Source organism: Stylophora pistillata, chromosome 5 (assembly GCF_964205215.1).
Source record: "Stylophora pistillata chromosome 5, jaStyPist1.2, whole genome shotgun sequence".
Lineage (NCBI taxonomy): Eukaryota > Metazoa > Cnidaria > Anthozoa > Scleractinia > Pocilloporidae > Stylophora > Stylophora pistillata.
The window spans coordinates 40,019,654-40,040,040 of NC_142523.1; the positions used below are offsets into that span (position 1 = coordinate 40,019,654).

Genomic DNA, 20,387 nt, shown 5'->3' on the forward strand with positions numbered 1-20,387 from the left:
AAGTTTCGTTTACAAAATTCTTACAAGGAAAACAACTGGCGGCCGCCATGTTGAATTCCCGGGTCCGGAAGTTAACAGCGTATCGAGGCTGCCTCAAGTGCAGGGGTTTCTGGGAGGAAGTGGCTATTTCCAAGATGGCGCAGTCCCTATCAGATGAAGAATTTACTCGAATGCAGGTGCTTTGGCTTAACATTAACAACCGATTTGATTTGGTAATAATATTTTTATTTTTATGTGTCTTTTTTTATTATAGACACAGCTCATTGAGCTGCGTACCTTGAATTACGAGCTGGAATCTAATTGTCAAAGACAACAGACAGGTATGTCCACGATCAATATTTTTTATTTCGTTTTAAAGCGCTTGTCATTTTGTAGTTATTATAAGTAATTACTTCCGTAATCGTTCTTTTTAGCGAATTATGATATGGATGATGTTAATTTGGCACGGTTGAGACTCAAAGTTTAGATAAAAACTCGTGTTAATCCTGAGATGCGCAAAGGTAGTTACTTTATCGTAAGGTAGATATTTTATCGTAAATTTTGCAACACGGAAAAAGTTTAAGTTTATACATGCAGAAGTAATCGTTCGATTCTTAGATAAAGAAACCTGAAGTATCTTATTTTTGTCCTTTATCCCATATGAAATTTAATTCAAATCTTTAACTATATGCTTTTCTTAAAAGTCACCTAAAACAATTCCCAAGATTATACCAATTTAAAACAGTGTTATCCCGTGAAACACCCTAACATCAGTATGCATATTCTCCATACTGTCCTCTATACATTTCCTTTGGTGCTAACAAGGAGAATTTGTTTTACGATCAAAGTTCCTTAGGTTAGCAATCATTTCTTTTGGCTAAACTTCAGAATACTCGGCCACATCATTTCCGTGTCATTGAATAAGAATAGCGCCTATTGTGTTATGCCTCATTCTTCAAAGCCTCCCGACATATGTAAATGATGTGGACGGGTATTCTGAAGTTGCCCCTTTCTTTTATTTTCATGATCCTAATGAACTATTCACTGAATGATGAATTATTTACTGTAAGGAGAAATTAGATCCTGATCATTCACTGGGTTTAAAGGGGTATTCCCTGCAATTTGGATAACAAAACAAGGACTTGGTATAATCTTACATGATTCTTCGTCACTGTTCGGCGAGTTGCTTCAATAACAGTTTTTTTCTGACTGTGTCCTGTCACATCACGCATTTACACTCTTGGTCAGAGAAAGGCTTTTTTGGAGTTAAATCCTTGCTCAAGAAAACAACACAGAAGCTAGCCAGGACTCCTACCCAGGCCCCTCAATCAAATTTTGTCTTTGCCAGGTCTTGGAATTTTAGTAAACTGAGTGAAGAGAATATCTTAGACTATGAGCAGCTCCTCCTTTTCAGCATTCAAAAGAATTGTTGTTAGCATGCTGCGGGAACTCTTTTAGTGACACCAAAGTGCTGTAGGAGCTCCATGAGTTAGATGCTCAAAAAGCAAGGACTTAGCCAATAAAGGAGGGACTACTTGTAGTCTAAGAATATTTTGACAGTTTTATTTTTTTCTTTCTGAATCTTAGAACTTGGTCAGCTTCAAGAAAAATATCTTAGTCAGGAGAAAGAATTACAAAAAGCAAACAAGGTAAGTCTGCTCTCATCAGGTAAACTCTGCCCTTATTTCAATTTATTTCAACTGTTTATGAGAAGTTTTTCTGTGAAATTGTCAGAAATTAATGCCTTGCTACATACATGATAACTGAACACATGTTAAATTATAATAATCTTACTGGTTTTACAGATCATAAACAAAAGCAAAAACAGAAAGGTAAGTTTTTATGGTAAAATATATACCCGTGCTTATTACTGTGTGATAAATAAATTTTAATTTTACAATTAATTTTGTAACGTTAATTTATAGGTCAAATGTATTCTGCTGTGTGCTGTGTGCTGTGATACATTAAACATATCTAAACCACATTTCTTTTTGTTCTAGGAGTATGCAGTTCTTTTAGAAGAAAATGAAAATTTGCAAAGGCAGTTTCAGGTGTGTACATTGGAATGAGTATAATTTGTCCTTGCTCTGGTGGTGTTTTATCTTTCCTTTCAAACATTTGTTAATTTATGGAAAGTTCAGTTCCAAGAAATTAGATTTTTCAGTGATGCAATATTTTATCAAGTGAAATTCCTTGATGATTTACATGCTATTGGTTATTTTTTATACCACTGAATTTATGACTTTTAGGCACAAGAGGAAAATTTTAAGTTGCAAAACCAAACCCTTCTGAAGGAGATAAGCAAGGTGATGCTCTATACTTGTCTTTTTGTTCTACAAAGGAATGGCTTGTTCAGGAGCATTTATTTTTCAGTCAGTCAGTAAGTCAGTCAGTCAGCTAGTCGGTCAAATGGCCAGCCTGTTAGCAAGGTGGTCAGCCAATGGGTCGGTCAGTCTCTTGCTAGCTAGCTGAACAGCCAGTCAATCATTCTGTCAGTCAGCCATTCAATTAGCCTACCAATCAGACGATTATTAAATCATACAACTAGTCAACCTGTCAGTCAATCAATCTGTCACTCATCTTGATGTTCAGTTGTTCTGTCAGTCATTCAATTAGCCAACCAATCAGACAGTCATTCAGTCAAATGAATAAAGGGGGTAAGTTTCTAAAGTCACTGCGGTACTGCGTCAGTGGGGGTAACAAGGTAATTTTGGTTTTATCAACTAAGTTGAAATTGTAAATTGGCCACTGTAAAATGTTAAAAAGCTGACATTTCAAGCATTAGCCCTTCATTACAGGGAATGACAACAGGCTAATGCTCAAAACATCAGCTTTTAACTCTTTATGGTGGCCAATTTGCAATTTCAACTGAGTCATTTGGTCAGTCAACCAGTCAGTCCATCAGGCAATTCTTCATGCATTTTAACTCTCACACCCTAACATATTATCGAAACTGTTCTTTATACATTTCCTTTGGTATTGACAAGGAGAATTAATCAAACGATCAAAGCTTCTTAGACAGGCGATCATTTCATTTATTCTCATGATCTTAATAAAATGGTTCACATTATCTTATGTTTACACACAAGTCTTATTTTACGTTATATTACAACTATTGTTTATGTATCTTTTTATTTGATATTTAGTTCTTATTAACCGAGCGGGAGGTCTGTATGGGAGAATCTTGACCGAGGTCGCTAGTACAGACCGAATGCAGTGAGGTCTGTACTGGCGATCAAGGTCAAGATTCTCCCATACAGACCGACCTAGCTCGGTTAATAAGATGTTTATTATATGGCTGTGTCCTATATGCCAATTTTATTATATTCTTTGTACCTTTTTTTTCTAGACCAGTCTAGATGGGAAAATCTAGACCGCTTTCAATATTGATTTCAGCCAATCAAATTCGCGAATTTGGTAGTTCCCAGTCCTTGTGAGACACAGCCATATAATGACTACTTATATATGACCCCATAAGCTGCATAGCTTCAATACTTATCGTGTTTAAATAAAGGCTTTACTTACTTACTTACTTACTTACTTCAGCAGTGTTTAACTAAAAGGAGAAATTAGTCTTGAAGTTTACAGGGTTATGTTGGTCAGTCAGTCATGCAATCTGTACTTCAGTCAGTTTTGCTATCTATTAAAGAATCATTTTGTTGAAAGTATTTTCTTTATTTGATGTGTGCCTCTGATTTTTGTCTTAATTAAAATGCAGTTAAATGATGATAATGAAAAACTTCAAAGACAAGTAATGTCAAAAGATGGCGGCCAAGACTCAAGTTCTGATGCAGAGCTAAGGAGACTAAGAGCAGAAAATGCAGCTTTGCAGAAGAGCTTAACAAGTATGTGTGCAAAACTAACACAGACATGGGACATAAGATTAAAGAGTAGTGATTAAAATATTATTAAAATATTAAAATATTATTAAATATTATTAAAATATTATTAAAATGTTATTAAAATATTAAAGAGTGGTGATCAATGCTGCTTTGCAGAAGAGCTTAACAAGTATGTGTGCAAAACTAACACAGACATGGGACGTAAGATTAAAGAGTAGTGATTAAAATATTATTAAAATATTAAAATATTATTAAAATATTAAAATATTAAAGAGTGGTGATCAATGCTGCTTTGCAGAAGAGTTTAACAAGTATGTGCAAAACTAACACAGACATGGGACATAAGATTAAAGAGTAGTGATTAAAATATTATTAAAATATTATTAAAATATTATTAAAATATTAAAATATTATTAAAATATTAAAATATTATTAAAATACTAAAATATTATTAAAATATTAAAATATTATTAAAATATTAAAGAGTGGTGATCATTGCTGCTTTGCAGAAGAGTTTAACAAGTATGTGTGCAAAACTAACACAGACATGGGACATAAGATTAAAGAGTAGTGATTAAAATATTATTAAAATATTATTAAAATGTTATTAAAATATTAAAGAGTGGTGATCAATGCTGCTTTGCAGAAGAGTTTAACAAGTATGTTTGCAAAACTAACACAGACATGGGACATAAGATTAAAGATTATTTTTCTTTTTCTCCCTTGCAAAGCTTTTGTTAGCTTGGTGTTAAGCTCATCTGTTCATGCAGACTAATAGTAGTGCCCCTTTTTCAGTGAAGTCAGTTATGGGAGTAAAGAAAATATCAACCAAAAAAATTGATGTAAGTTCCCAGAGTTCCCTGCGGCATGCTATCATCAATTTTGTTTTACTGTTTTGTTTTTGTTTTTTTTTGCCAATCCTATTATGGTCCTTGCTGAAAGGGAGGGACTGCTTGTTGTCCACATTGCATTAACTTGTCAGTATCATCATTGTTAAGATTACAATTATATCAATTTGCTTTTAAAACGTCGATGCACCGCAGATTTCCAACAGAGGCATGAGGAAGAATTAATGCAAGTACAAGAAAAACTCCGGTCCCTCTCTGATGACCATGGTCATGACAGCTGTCAATCATCAGATGCAGGTGTAAACGATGCGGAAGATTTGCCGTCAAATGGAGAAACACATGAAGCTAACAGTAACGAAGCAGTTGACGAAAATAGACAAGCTAAACCGTCACGACAAAAACTTCATGACATTTTGAACAGGGAACTGTCGGCGTTTTGTGAAAAAATGTGTAGTAGCGAAACTGGCGATGTATCTAAAGAAGAAGAAACAAACCAAAGGCATGAGGTTGCCGAGGGCGTGGATGCGAACTTGAGAGCAGAAGATAGTGCTGGAACAGCAATGTTAGACTCTAGAGATGGGAAGCAGTCAAGCAATCAGGATTTTATCGAAGAGATAGACAATTTGAAACGGAAACTAGCTGATAGTTTGCTTCATTTTGTTTCTTCAAATGAAGGTAAGGTTTTAACTTCCAAGACTGTAGACTAAAGAAAAAGGAACTTCCGTTATTGCACCATCCTTGCAAAGTTTTTTCCCCTGAGTATATGCTTCGAAAAAATGTTTTTGTGAGAAAATGCAAGTTAGCTCTGTAAAGTCGTACTTGACGTGTTATATCCTAATGAAGATTAGGTTTATGGTCGTTGCGCCGACGAGCCAGCTCCCGAGTTCCAGTTCAGCAACAACTCGGGACGATTCGCCAGGTACTTCGGCGAAAAGACCGGATACCGGAGATTAGGTGATGTCATTAAGAGCAGCGTTTCGTCTTGGCAAATAAACTTATCATACGGAATTTTCAAACAAACTCATTCAGCGTCACGCTCAAAGTCCCGTTCGAAATTTCAAGGTGTTAGCAAGCTGCCTCTCTATCGCAGAAGGACGCCCACTGCTATAATGGACCAGGCAGCTAAAAACTGGGCGAACGGGACTTAAAGTGCCTATGAAGTAAAATTTTTTTTTTGCCCTGTTTGTTTGCTTATGTCTTGATGAACACAGCTAAGCGATTTTGACGGACCAAAAGAACTTTCTTGTATTATTTTTTGAACCTCAAAGTTTGAATTTTGCAGTCTGAAATGGGTTCATTCTGCGCGCGGTCAAATCTCATCTTACAAACAAACAAAAGCTTAAACAAAGCGCCAGAACCACCAACTACGTCATCAGAGCCAAACTCGTTCCCAGTTTCCGGAGACACCGATAACGTCTAATTTAGGGACTTCGAGCCACCAAAAAATTTTACTTCATAGGCACTTTAAAGCATGGTGCTGAACGAGTTTGTTTGAAAATTCCAGAAGGTATCTAATTAGTCTCCTGGCAATGACGACAAACCACAAAATACATGAATGTTCCACAACCTTGAAAAGATCCTTAAAATGTAAAAAATAGTAAAGATAAAGAAAATATACCTATAGTACAACTATCAGAAGGATCGCGATCATGAATGTGCCACTCAAAGGGTAGAATGGCTGTCACATACTTCGTAACCCGCAATGTATCTAATGTGTCACTGATGCTACAAGTCCGAGGGTTTTTAGTTTACTCAACTGTCAAAAGTTATATGTTTAAAGGTTAGGTTGCAGACTAATGTAATTTTGTTTCACTGTTTTTTACAAGTTACAGCAGTTGTCAGAAGTCCACCGCGGGAACGTCGACAAGAGGTCAGTAGATGTATCTGCAAATTCATGCTGTTTTAAGTATCAGAGATGATAAACAGCGGCTGGACTCCGGGCTGGAGTTTTGAGTGAGATGAAATATTTGCACACATGCGAGCGGCTGCTGTGTCACGAAGCCAGTGTCAAGCGCTTTCTCCACTGCTATTGATTTGCGTGCGACAAAAACTCGTTTCCTCAAATTTGCGGATCCGGGGATCCTCGAAAAACCTCGGTCCTCGAACCTCGAGCTTCAAGTTTTGCTTCTCAATCCTTGAAAATTTCGAGAATCGCGTGTCTAGCTGAGACTTTCAACTTACTTTTGAGAGAGTGAATTAGTGGTAATGTCAAATATTGATATAAAGCAATACTGATTTATTTTGTTATGCGAGATTGTATGAATTTTAATTGGCTTGTTTCCTTCTATTACAGCAAGCCTCGATTCTATTCCTAAAAAAAAAGGCTCTACACTGCGAGACTCTTATAAAGACAGTGTTCGCGTTTAACTCCTGTGTAACTATGAAATTCTAGCCACGAGTTTTGTTAATGTCAATCATTCAACAATACACATCTAAAAATGTTTGCTCTACTATTGTCTCTTCATTGCTCATTATTCCGTAGGCTCAGTAGGCTCGGTTTTCTTGACAGACGAGATTCTCGTCTTTAGAAATAAAAAAGAGACAAGATGCACGTTGGAGGTCACCTTTGTGAATTTTTATACACGTTGTTTACTTTTCTGCAAAATATATCCTGGATGCAGAAGGTAGGTCGCTGTCCTTATCAGGTAAATGCTATTGACTATACTCTTAGTGTTTTTGAAACTTGTTTACAACTGTGATCTGACTTTTGTAACGAAGGTTGAAGTCAGAAGCCTGGCTCTGGAAAAACAAATAAAAGAGATGGCGACTCTTCAACTACAACTTGACACTGAACGAGAAGAGAAGAGAATCCTTCAAGAACAGCTACATGAAGCTGAGGTGGGTTACAGAGGGAATAACAACTTACCATAATTGTGGTTGTCTCCGTAGCCTGATGGTTAGTGCTCTGGACTCCAGGTTGAGAGGTCTGGGTTCGAGTCTTTCCCAGGCCCCAGTTATTCGAAAGGTGGATAACGTCATCCACTGGTTAAATCTCTATCCGTTAGATTGTGCAACACTGAATAGCGATTTGTCCATCGGACAGAGTTACCTGCCCTTCGATCAGTCGGGCCCAGGTCACTCTGTTGTGTTTGTGGGCAAAACATTTTCCTCTCCCAGTGCTTGTCTCCAACCAGGAGTAGAACTGGGTTCCGGCGAACTGCCAGGGAAGCCTGACGTAATTTGGGGAGTTACGTTGTAGTGGAATGACATCCTCTCCAGGGTGGGGGGGGGGGGGGGTTGAGTAGGACAAGCTCCTTCTTAATGGACCTCATAGTTTGAGGACAAAAAAACCTGACCTACAATGTATTACAAACTTATTCTTTATGACAGCACCTCACCGTATTGCTCTGCGCCAATCGATGGATAACCGTGCTTTTGGTTGTGAAGGGTTTTTTATTGTCATTACGGCTTACTAAGCCTTGTATATAATTCACGACTTCGGAGGACTAGCGAATCTTTTTTCTCAAAACATTTTCTTGCAGACGTCAAGCAAGCAGGAAATTTCAAAACTCGAGAAGGAACTATCTCAGGTGAGAAGAATGGTACTTTGTGTGTCAATAGACTCTGAATGGCTTGTTTTATGTTGTGGAGTTAAGTATACATCCTTAGTCCTACCGTAGTTTACAGTCAGTCTGTAAGTAGTATTTTTGTAATGCTTGTCCTGCTTCCAAGGAGGGAAATGTTGATATCTCATAGTGTTAGGTTGTTACTATTCTCTTTGATATTATCAATAACATTATTATTACTATTGTTTTTTTTTTTTTTCTCTACTTTGTAGCTCACAGAAAAAGTTAAACGAAAACAGGAAAGGTATGTCACTTAGGCCTTGCTGCTCAAAGCACGATTGGCTGAAATCCAGATATCCTATCTTGGTTCAAAGAAAGAAAAAGAAATTTGCATTTTCTTTAGAGCCTATATTCGCTTAGATCAGCATTGTTGAAATCATCCTGTGTACAAATGGGCAGGAAACATGATTTTTCCAGATTTTTGGAATTCGGAATGATTTACTTGGCCACCAAGCTACAGAGAGCTCGTCAGTGAGCTGGGAGAGGCCATATACAAGGTTCCTACAATTGGCGAAAAAAATTGTCGACACGTTGATCTTTTCAGCTCCTTATTACTTTAATTTCATCTTTTTCCCCCTCGTTTAGTAAACCTATTTGCCCCCCCCCCCTCCCTCCATAAAAATTTTGTATCGTGGATCCATGAACTTTTAGCTACATACGGGCAACATAGAATGGGGTCTTGTCAATGATTTAGAGGGTGGTAGAAACAGGAGTATTATTCTTCACATAGATAGAACTCTTCAGACTTGATGTGTCGACTAATTTTGATGCTGATTGTGGGCGAATGTAAACATGAACACATCACTAATATCGAAGATCATGCTATTTACAGCTACCTACAGCTTCAAGAAGAAAAGGAGAAACTTTATTCGGAAAACAAGTGAGTCTTACATGATAATAGAATTTTAATGATGATTAAGAGTGGGTGTTTAGCGCTGTGATCTGATGGTTAACGCGATAGAGTTTGGGTCTAAGATTTAGCTTTCCCAAACCTTTATCCTCTTCTTTCGCAAAAAGAATGTTAACAATCTGTTAATGAACTGCTTGTCTTTCTTTTATATTTATGTCATTTCTAACTTTCGCGTTATTTCAGGAAATCTCTTGAGGAGTTCAAAATCGCGAAAGAACACGAAATAGAGGTAAGTGTAAGAAACTTGTTTGGAGCTTTTGTTTTATTACAAGGGTTTTGCTTCAATTCTGCTCTTTGACTTCGTTCAAGTTTTTCTTCTTGTCCACGCATTAGCCATTTCTTGGGTTGTTTTAAAAGGATAGTTGAGCTTTTTATGTATCATAATCTTTAGGTTCTTACCGAGCAATTGGCAAAGCTTCAAGAGGAGGTTAACACTTCCAATCAGGTTAGTAGAAATAAAAACCGGTCGGGAGTCTGAGGAGGATTTTTTGCAGTTTATTATTACAATCTGAGGTCTTTTTACCCACTGACTTCAAGAGAACGCGCGCAATTTGAGATCGTTATGCGATGTAGTGTCTCAGTTTAACTGGCGCCAGCGTTTGATGCCAGCTACCGTGGTGCGTATTTTAGCATTTTTGCTGAAAGAAAAAGAGTGAAATGACAAATATTTCAAGGCTTGCACCTTCCATAATACAAATATGGCTTGTCTCACTCAAGGCGTAAGTTTTTCTTTTAAACTTCATCTCTCAATTTGCCAGTCCATCGCTAAGTCAGACAAAGCCTCTGTGATAGTTCTCTCCCTGGTAGCCGTTCTTTTGTATGTTCTTTCGAGCCATAGTTAGTAAAGTGTGATATCCAAGAAAAAGGCCGTGAAGAGAAAGGGAGGAGGTAAATTGAGGATAGAATGTTAGGAAAGAGCGTGATTTGTTGGGAAAAAGTGTGAAGCGTGATATGAGAGCGGGAGGAGAGAGTGACAAGTGACAGGTAACGGAAGATCGTGAAGCGTGCTGAAGGAACGTGAAGCGTGTTCAAGGAACGTGAAGCGTGCGTAAAGAACATCAGCAAGCCTTTGCGAAAAACGCGAAGTTTGAAAGTGAACGCCAAGCACTACGAGAAAGCGTGAAACGTAGTGAGCTTTTAAAGCTTTTCCCATCGGCGCTGAAGAAAATTTTTGATGGTTTTTTCCATTTACACAGCGTTACCTAGAGTTAAAGGAGGAAAATGAGAAAAAGATTAAAGGACTTGAAGAGGCTATGACATCCCAGCGTAACCAGGTAACGTATATCGTAACCTAGGAACTAGTGATTTATTGACTGAAACGACTGATGTACTGATAGTCCAAACGAAGAGGCTATGACATCCCAGCGTAACCATGTAACGTATATCGTAACCTAGGAACGAAGTGATTTATTGACTGAAACGACTGATGTACTGATAGTCCAAACGATTGAATGACTGACCAATGACTGCGTGAGTGAATGAGTGGCCTTCCAACTGACTTGATGACTGACTGATCGGCTGATTGTCCAACGAACTATATTACTGGCTAAATGACTGAGTGACCGCTCAATTTTACCGTTGAACAAGAAACTTGTTGGTCGACTGACTGACAGACTAAAATACTTACTTAACGTCAGAATGGCTATCGGATTGGCTGGCTCAATGATTGGCTGGCTCAGTGATTGGCTGGCTCAGTGATTGGCTGGCTCAGTGATTGGCTGGCTCAGTGATTGGCTGGCTCAGTGATTGGCTGGCTCAGTGATTGGCTGGCTCAGTGATTGGCTGGCTCAGTGATTGGCTGGCTCAGTGATTGGCTGGCTCAGTGATTGGCTGGCTCAGTGATTGACTGACTGACCGAAACGAGCGAATGAATAGCTGTCCGACTGTCTCACTGACTGAGAGTCGGATGGACATTTTGTTTGTCTTTCTACTCTACGTTTGAAGCAGTTAATCATATTAAAATTGTGTTGTGCTGATCTGTTTTTTTTGCAGGCGTCGTTATCTGCAGAAGAAACGGAACAGGTCGTTGCAGGACTCAGGTAACAGTGTTGTTCGTTAAATAAACAAAGGGGTTAAGTTGCTAAAGAAACTGAGGTGCTGTTTTTGGCTGTGAAGTCCTTGCTTATTGAGATCAATATTTTGTGGTTTTCTGCCGCCATCTTTGAAGAGGAGCCATGCATTTTGTCTTTAAAACAGTTTCAAATTACAGTTTGTTATTTTTAGGCAAGAAAATGCGTCTTTGGTCATTGAAGGGCAAGAGCTGCGAGCGGTAGGAAGCTTCGTTTTTGTTATTTATTTATTTATCCATGTTATTCCTGAGAGAAAATAGTTTGAAGGCTGCTCCCTAAATTGGCAGCGAGATCACTTCGAGTGTTACCTTTGTAAGAGATTGAATAGATTTATTCCACAAGAGATGTCTTTTAATCCCTTGTTTCCCGTTTGCCCTTTGTAGAAAGTGAAAACAATGAGGGAGGAGCAGGAAGAGTCTGAGGTAAGCAACCACCCACCCCACTCCCCTTCTTTCACGTCAGAAAAATTTTAAATTTTCACAATTCAATGTGCAACTCGCTTCACGAATCCGAAACAAAACCGAGGCCACTCCAGATCTGAACACTGGCGTTTTCCCGCGCTTGAAGTCGGTCACGTGTGCATACTTTGAATTGCCCTTGGCTGTCTGCGGTTTTTTCTCTGTTCTGTCGCTCCCCCCCCCCTTCCCAATCCCAACTTGACAATTGTAAATCGACCACTTTCTGTCTAAGCACCTACTGTATCGTTCTGTTTCATTAGGACCTGATATCTCAGTTGGAAAACAAAGTGTCTTTAACTGAGACCCGCTGTGCTGAGCTGGCCATGGAGGTAGATGAGCTGACAGCCCATGTGAAGGTACCGCTTCAAATCCAAACAAATTTACCCCTCCCCTCCCCTACCTCTTTACTGCCTTTCTGTATATGCCCAGCAGGTTAGCTTGCATGTCTTTTGGGGGTGGGGAATGGAAACAATGATTAGTGCGAGCCACAAACGATTAAATTCTTGATTTGCCAAAGATGGAGAGGTTCATCGTCGAAATATGGTTACATCACAGGTGTTGTTGTAGCTTAAGATCAGATTTCTTAAAAAAATTTTTCACAAGCGTAGGACAAGAAAATAATAAGCCATTTCCGAATTACGTTTGGCCTCTTTTTCAAAACGAGGCCTGGTGCTAATAATAATAATAATACACTTTATTTAGAGAGGGTGGCACGGAATAGTTGAAGTAACTAATAAACTTGTGGCCCTCTATTTAAAAACTTCTAACAAGCAATGTGTGTTGAATTGTAACATAACTATCAATGAAAACTAAGCCATTACGTATGGAAATGAGTTTAATTTGCATGTGAATGAAAACTTATTACCATACGAAAGGATAAGCACCAGGACTCGCTTTGAAAAAGAGGCTAATATATAAAGGCTATTCGAATCCCTCTACGAGAACTCGAATCCAGGTCTCCCATTTCGCGGTTGGATGTTGTTCCGAGTGAGATATAAGGAACTCGCTTCTGAGTTACGCTTTAAAATAGGTTCGCATGCAAAAAGAATTATTCGAATTTCTTTGTGCTATTTTCTTTGTTCTACTACTGGTGATGCAAGCGCCATATTTCATATCAAAACAGGAGCAGAACACCGCAGTTGATGGCTGGAATGAACAGATATCACAGCTAACATCGGAGCGTGATCAACTGAAAGACTCGCTGGAAGAAGTAACGAAGGTGATAGTCTTTCGACGACTTGTTTTCTGTTTATTTTAGCATAGGAAACTTGTGAACGACATTTGTCAAGAAAACCTCGCTGATATTCAGTTTTTACTTAAAATTTTCCCTTAAATGTTCATTTAAAATTCCTCAACAATTGTCGTAGTTAAGATAATCTGATCATCAGGCTTTGTCCTCCCCGTGTTCAAAATCTAGTTTATCATTTTTTTCTACTTTATTTCCAACTAAAGACAGTTACAGAAGTTAATTTTTTTGTGCAGAAATACGAGAAATATTGAAGGTAATGACGGTGAAAATTAAGAAAATTTGCAAGAGAAGCAATAAAATAGCTGAATAGTAAGGTCCAGAAAGGTCCACTGAAAACCGCGGAAGTCACGGCTGGAAAGATCACTCATTTTAATTTTTTGTCTGACGAACCTGTTAAGGAAAGTCTTGTTCTATTCTTTCTCTGACACTTAACTATGTGGAAAACCTGTTTATTAAAACTTTGCTAATATAAACGCGACTTATTTTTATGGTTACACTGTTTTCTAGGTCGCCAAGAGTCGTAAAGAATTAGCTGACAAGATGGCCATCGACAAACAGACGACAGATGCGGCTCACAAAGATCAAATGGAAAAGATGCAGGAAGAATACAAGGTTTGGTTTACTGTAGAGACGAATAAAGAGATTGGATTGAATAATTGAAACAAAACGAACTTGTTTGAATCTAACCCTGATATTTGCGCTATTTTACGCAGAAAGAAATGAATGAACTTAGAGATGTGCTGACGGGAGAGAAGGTAGGGTGACGAGTTTCTAACTATTTATTAATTTTTTTTTAGCTACTGGTTGATTTTCCGTGGAATTGTACTGTATCGTATCTTCAGCAAGAAAACTGAAATTATGAAATGAACGAATATTGGAAAATCTGCTTCGGGTCTTTGATCAATCCAAGGACGAGTTCGTGACATCTTCGGATGTTCTCGGCACTCGGAGTCGTTTTAAAATTAGGCTTCGGAAATATTTCTGTAAAACTTTGGAATCTTTGGATATCTTCAGAATTCATTCTTCTCAAATAGGTTTAAAAGCTAAGGCAGATGTTTATCTTCTTGGCCAATCACAATCTGATTCTTTTCCTTCCGTGATTGTAATTTTTTCAAGTGTTTCTGTGTGAAAAAATGTGTGTAGCACGGTGACTAGCATCTAAGAGCTTGGAATATTCACAGAAACTACGCAAAGAAGTTGAAGACTCACAACAGAAGTTAGCAGAAACTAAGGCCAAACTACAGTCTTTAGAGAGCAAGAGCGGATGGTTTGAGAGAAGACTCGCTGAAACAGAGGTAACTCTCTTCCATTGTCTGATTGTGAATTCTCCCCACTGGCTGTTACATATGTCCTTGAAAGTTAGTTGCGAGAATTTGGTGTTAGATCAAGATAACCTGATAAGTTTGAGTATTAAAGAACCCACTTCACGAGATTACTGTGATGTGGTATGGCCTGGTTACCGAGAATTGGGGGGGGGGGGGGGCATCTGTTATATTCGCCTTTATTTGATTGTAAACTGCTTAGCAGTCTGGTAAAGTCTCAAGTACAGTGTTGTAAAGCGCCATGAGTTTAAGATATGAGCGCTATATAAATACAAGTTATTATTATTGTTATTATTATTATTATTATTATTATTATTTTTATTTTTATTCTAACTACTCGTTTTCTGGATAATGTATGAATATAAGGTAAAGTTACATGTTAATCACTTTTGGAAATTAAAGGGTTAGCTCTTTCACCCACGAGACCCCGTACGTAATCCTCCCTTTTAGCCGCCATAAATTGCCTTGGAAATAAGAAGGGAAAATTTTCAGTTGTATCCTGATGGCGCCTTGCAGCTGATACTTTTGTGTATATCTCTTACTAACCGAGTTTGAGGTCGGGTGGCCTGCATAGTGAAATACGACCCGTCATCATCCTCAAAAGGTTTTGTCTATCCGGCGATCTTAATCTGTCCTTCTCCGCCTTAGGAAAACTTGAAAGAAGAGAAAGAAAGAAATGAGCAAACACTGGCCAACCTGCAAGTGGAACGCGAAGAGGAACTTAAATCTTTGCAAGAAGAGAGAGAGAAAGGCGAAGGGGTGAGTCTATCGCCAAGGCTTCGCAGGTGAATCTAGTCCGGGGGAGATTGGGATGGAGTTTGAGAAAACTTGACATCGTGTATATCCTTACGGATATATACGGTACGTATCCTTACAGAGCATAATTTCGCGCAAAGTGAGCGGGCAAACATTAGAAAATAGGAAAGCGTTAACTCTCAATGGCCGCAGCTCCCCAAAGAGATGAATCGTCAGATTCGTTTCGTGTTATCTCTTTCCACACCCTCTTGTTTCATTTAATTCCATTCCGTGATTAATCGTTTTATTCATTCAGTATATAATTTCACTCCATTTTCAATCTTCCAGGAATTCCAGTCTCGGATTAGTGGGTTACAGGAGCAAATGGAAGAAAAGGAGCAAGAAATGGAGAAATTACGACAAGAACTGAAGGATAAAGAAGTGGAAAACAAAATTGCCGGCAAGAAAGGGGATCAGCTGGTGAGAATTAATTTGCTTGTGCCGTTGCCTTCTTTGTTCTAGTGATTTGAGTTTGGCGCTGTTTTGTAATCGTGAACCTAAGACGAAAGAAAACTAACCAAGTGGTCAATAAGCAAAGAAATGATTCTCGTAGGTAGACTGCTGTGTAAAATGGCTTCGTCGGGATTCGACGGAATTCGACGAGATTCTAATCACAATTGGGATCAGACATCGTTTTTTTTTTTTTTTTTGTCGTTGTTGTTGAAGGTTAAGGACCTGAAGCGTCAGCTAAAACTGGAAAGGAAAAGAGGCGAGCAGCTACAGCAAAAATTACAAGAAGCTACATCAGAAAACAGAGTCAAGACAGGTGAGAAGCGAGTCACGTGAAATTTTATTCCGCAGAATCAATACCCAGTCTGGGATCTGTTTGTGGGAGGAATACAATGACTCCATTGCTAAAGCATTGTCACCCAAATTGTAATCAAGAGCGCTTCTTCCTTTCTTTCTTTCTTTTCCATTTATTATTAGCTATTAATTTATTTCCCTACTTTTTTTCAATGATTAGTTCTCAGTTCTTTAGTTGCTAATTTCTTTCAAATTCCTTCGTCTACTGTTACGATAGTATCAATAGAAATTGCATCTCGGTGCATGAATACGAGGCTGATATTGTGCTCTTCTTCTCAAAGCATTTGAGGATATGTTTGTTGGAAGGGAACATCAACGACGAAATAGCGGGTGAGTTTACTGTCGACCAGTTTTATTTCACAGAAGGACTAAAATGCCGGCTACGTTGAATTTTGCCTCTATCCTTTTTGTGCGTGTTGATTATACTTGTTCTGCTTTTGTTTTGTTTTCACACTGCATTTAGTGCAAATTTTGAGTGTTGAAAGTTATCCATGACTGCCTTCGTTTTGCTTTCCTTTACTCTGTGATTGGTCCAGTAAATTCGCGCCACTCTTGACTAATCAGATGCAAAACCAACACCAATCACGACATGGTCGCCGGTGTTTTCCCGCGCTTTCGGCGGTTTGGTTGTTTTTACTTTGAGCTCTCATTGGCTCTTAAGATATTTTCCTTTCTTCTGATTGGCCGTCGTTATTACTTTAGTTTTGGTTTTAAAACTCTTAGTTGAAAAGCGCTCTGACACGAGGCATTGTCGCACGTGGCATTTCTGTTGTCAAAGCTGTCAAAATACAGGAAATGTTTATTTGGAAATTTCTTGGTTACTTTCTAGTGATTCATCAATCGTTAGTCCACCGTCAAGAAGTGAAGTGGACAGCCCAGAATTTAGGGTATGATTATATGCATAGATTGAGTACGCAAATACGCAGACTACTCCAGTTACGGTCGTAGTATTGGCGTACAAGTGTACTAGACTCTTCCTTCAAGTCTTTGTTGTTGTTGTTTGTTTGTTTGTTTGTTTTCAATCTGGCAAATATCCAACCTCTTAATGTAAAGCGAAATGGTTTAAGAATGAGGGATTGAAAAGGTTGATATAGAGTAGATAGCGAACAAATAACTTTAAACGCAAAGTATATAACTTTTTACAACAGCTACCACTTCTTTCGAACCATAATCTTGACTTGTTATGATATTTTTAGCCCCCAAGCCCCGCCGCGTCCACGATCAGTATGCTTAACGACGATACCACTGACCTTATAGAGCGACTCGCGGACGCTCAGCAAGAGAAGTGGCTCCTCGAAGAAAAGGTTTGTATTGAAGAACTTTTAGTGCGCATTTCGATTGAGTATTGTATATGCATAACCACCTACGTATGAGGCCAGGTTACTGAGTATTCATCAAAATGGCGGCGTGCATGGTTGAATATTCAGCACATCTTAGGGCAATTTTTGAAAGGTTATGTTGCGTTTATGATCTGAAAACGCAGTCTTCAGTGTCAAAATTTTACTCGTATCTTTCAATGGCCGACACAAAATAGGTATTTTGAGACATACCTCCCCATAAAGTTTGGGAAAGTCATATTTGGTTTACATCTGTTCGTCTCTCGTCTCGAGGAGCTTAGTGGAGCAAAGACTGATAAAGAATCTTTCTTCTTATTTTTACATGTTGTTTATTCTTAAATGACTAAAAACAATTTACGAAACGAAAGACATCACGTTTCGCAACCCGTTCACACCTTTTTTTTTTTAATTTTTTAGCAAACTTTATACTTCTATGCCCATTTTTATGCAGGTTTGAAAACATGAAACTCGCACGATACTTCGGGAAACATTCTAAAAGCATTTATTAAAGATTTCGCAAAAATATCATTCTTTTTTTTCTTTATTCTTTCTCTATGGACTTACATGTCCATAGAGAAAGAATCATGATCATGATAATACATGAGAGTCAATTTCTCGTGAACTATTTCAAAGAACTGTAAGTTGTTTTCTTCTAGCTCAACAGCTTTGTACGGCGATTGTTTTCCTCGCAACATTTAAGAATATTCAGCTTTTTCATGGTTTATCTTGAAGGTTCGCCATCTTGAAGAAAATGGAGCAGCGCTAGCAGAAGATCTATTACGAAAATCAGCTATAATTCAGGCATACGCCATGGAAACTAAAATCGGTAAGTCAATTCGAACGACCCATTTACTTTGTTGTTGGAGGACTAGGACCTAGTTACGTCACATATAAGGCTGCTAGACCGCTAAGCAAGATTCCAACTTGCGGTGTCTATAGCTTTTTGCGCATTTATCTCGAAATGCTGTCAGTGTCGTAATTCAAAATAGACTTATTGCTCTATTAGATCCTAATTTATTTATTCCTTTATGTATTTATTTGTCATTTTTAGGTCCCATAGCGGAGTCTCCAGCGAAACCATCTCCAGCCGCTTCGATTTCTTCTTTGAAAGAGAAGATCCGGTCTCCTTTCGGTAAAACTAAGGCTGAGAACACCAGAAAAATACAGCTGATGCTGGAGGAAACACTCACAAAGAACGTTCAATTACAGCAGGTGAGAGTTCCATGAGTAGATGTCAACTGTTAGTTAACTTCAGCTATCAGAAGAAAGAAAATACCTTCAAGAACCAAAGAGAACTCAAAGTTAAAACAACCCAATTGCCTAAAGCGCGGGAAAACGCGGTTGACCAAGTCGTGATTGATTTCACTTTTGCATCTGATTGGTTGACAGAGTGGCACGAGTTTTATGGACCAATTACAGAGCGAAGTGGAGCCAAACCAAAGCGTTCCCGAATTACTTTCTACACTGAATTAAAAATTGCTCTAACATTTTCCCACTTTTTTTTTTCATAGGACGTGGACGCAATGTCTAAAGAACTTCAAAGATTCAAACAAGAAGAATTGATTCCTCCGGAACTCAATGAAACTTCGGATTCAACGTTAGATTCAAGTTCATGGAAGGCCACAGAGGAACGAGAATCTGAGTCCAGTTAGCAATTTTTAACTTAGTTTGATTTTAGGTCTTCGTACATTCTTTTCAAGTTCTGAGAACCTTGGGTTACGCTGACATCCATTGGGCTCTTAACTCTTAAACGAGAGGCTCTTATGAGTGACCAAGACAGCATTTCTCTTTACAATATCAATACAATATCAAGCAGGCAAGTGATGAGAATAAAGAAAAATATCAGTAAGGGGAGAACTAGTTTGACGCAATACCAAATTCTTCGAGCCAATATCATAAAAATTGTATAGCAGACAGGAAGGAGAATTTCTAAAGAAATCCTGGCAGTGAAATGGTTAGTGCGACTTATCATCTTAGCGCAGGTTTAGTAATAGTCAGCTGTTAACTGACGAAGAGTTTGTCCGGGAGCAGTGCCTCAGATAGACATGGGTGCTGTTATTGGGGGGCCACTCTTACCGGATAAAGATAACTTCCTTACAGAAGTTCTCCTACGTACTAGTTTATGGATGGTATTCAAATCTCGTACAGAACTGTCCGATTAATGAAAATGTTATTAAATAACAGAGCTGACTAGAATTTTGAAACCAGCGCTCGCCCAGAAGAGTTCTCCGCCGGATACGCGGTTATTTAGCATTAAAGATGCGGGGTTTTAACTAAATTTGGGGTCCTATTAATTCAGGTTTCATTTTAACATTCTCAAAATATCACCAATATATAAATATATATTTCATAGGTCTTGTAAAACAGATTTAGATATATATTTCTCTAAAAATAAATCATATCGGGATCGGAATGTTTTACTTTACTTTTCCGGTTTCCTGATTAGTGTTCTTTCCGACGAGAAGCGAAGTCAATTTTCACTCGGGTATTAACTGAAAGAAAATCTTTGGTATCGTTTAAGCGCTAGGTTGATAAACATTGTAGCGATCATTTTCAGCGAAAATGCAAAAAGCGTCTCTGGAGTAAAATTATAGATATTACACCAATTATTTTAACGAGATAGATACGCTAGTATTGCTAGTATCATTTTTTTTTGTAATATTCTGAATAACCTATTTACGCACGCCTCGTGTTGAGTAAAGTAACGTTTGTAAATACAACTATTCAATGAACTAGGAAAGCATTGTAGAGAATATAATTAGCCCTTTAGTTCTGGCGGACGAGTTGATCGAGGGCTTGGCATTATGCGATTTGCCTCTGTTTACTTGATCAAATTAGATAGAGGAAGCGAATACAGTCGAACGATATTACAAGTACCTATATTATACTTACTCACGTCCGATAAGTCAAAATAAACACGAAAATTTGATGCATTTATACGTGTTATTACACGCGTAATGCGTCAAAATAAGGTCGAGAGGTATATAGTGAACGAACTTGAAATTAATTTAAGCGTGAAAAAGGAAATTACAAAGTTTTGAGATTTTCACTGCTGCTGTCTTCGTCGATGCACTACTTTGATGCCTTTCAAAGATCAACTCAGCATATTTTGCCCAGCAAAGGAAATAGACGTTTCACTAAAGGTCTAGAGGGAAACGATATTTCAAAATAGGTAAGCTGTGTACAACAAGTTAAGTATTGTTCATCT

At 38.2% G+C, this 20,387-nt stretch overlaps 1 protein-coding gene across 2 annotated transcripts; it reads left to right on the plus strand.

Annotated features, from left to right (window-relative positions):
- The first annotated feature begins 47 nt into the window (after nucleotides 1-47).
- On the plus strand, nucleotides 48-19,643 carry LOC111335769 (GRIP1-associated protein 1). 2 transcript variants are annotated; one of them, XM_088760129.1, is made up of 33 exons: nucleotides 48-176; nucleotides 254-320; nucleotides 1,567-1,628; nucleotides 1,785-1,811; nucleotides 1,980-2,030; nucleotides 2,229-2,285; nucleotides 3,698-3,824; nucleotides 4,865-5,344; nucleotides 6,502-6,539; nucleotides 7,388-7,507; nucleotides 8,152-8,199; nucleotides 8,448-8,479; nucleotides 9,068-9,115; nucleotides 9,329-9,374; nucleotides 9,537-9,590; nucleotides 10,342-10,419; nucleotides 11,138-11,184; nucleotides 11,369-11,414; nucleotides 11,598-11,636; nucleotides 11,933-12,028; nucleotides 12,796-12,891; nucleotides 13,429-13,533; nucleotides 13,635-13,676; nucleotides 14,103-14,216; nucleotides 14,892-15,002; nucleotides 15,327-15,458; nucleotides 15,705-15,804; nucleotides 16,124-16,172; nucleotides 16,672-16,729; nucleotides 17,039-17,146; nucleotides 17,912-18,005; nucleotides 18,231-18,391; nucleotides 18,691-19,643. In XM_088760129.1, the coding sequence occupies exons 1-33, from the start codon at nucleotides 48-50 to the stop codon at nucleotides 18,829-18,831; spliced, it is 3,003 nt and encodes a 1,000-aa protein (XP_088616255.1). In that variant the 3' UTR covers nucleotides 18,832-19,643. The 2 variants fall into 2 exon arrangements, with proteins under 2 accessions (XP_088616255.1, XP_088616254.1); XM_088760128.1 differs by having other exon boundaries at nucleotides 6,496-6,539; nucleotides 18,691-18,975.
- Nucleotides 19,644-20,387: the final 744 nt, after the last annotated feature.

Coding starts and splice junctions, on each gene's coding strand:
- LOC111335769 (XM_088760128.1), top strand. CDS start 48: ATGTTGAATTCCCGGGTCCGGAAGTTAACAGCGTATCGAGGCTGCCTC. Junction 2,031..2,228: donor ATTTGCAAAGGCAGTTTCAG/GTGTGTACATTG, acceptor TATGACTTTTAG/GCACAAGAGGAAAATTTTAA. Junction 16,173..16,671: donor CATCAACGACGAAATAGCGG/GTGAGTTTACTG, acceptor GTTACTTTCTAG/TGATTCATCAATCGTTAGTC.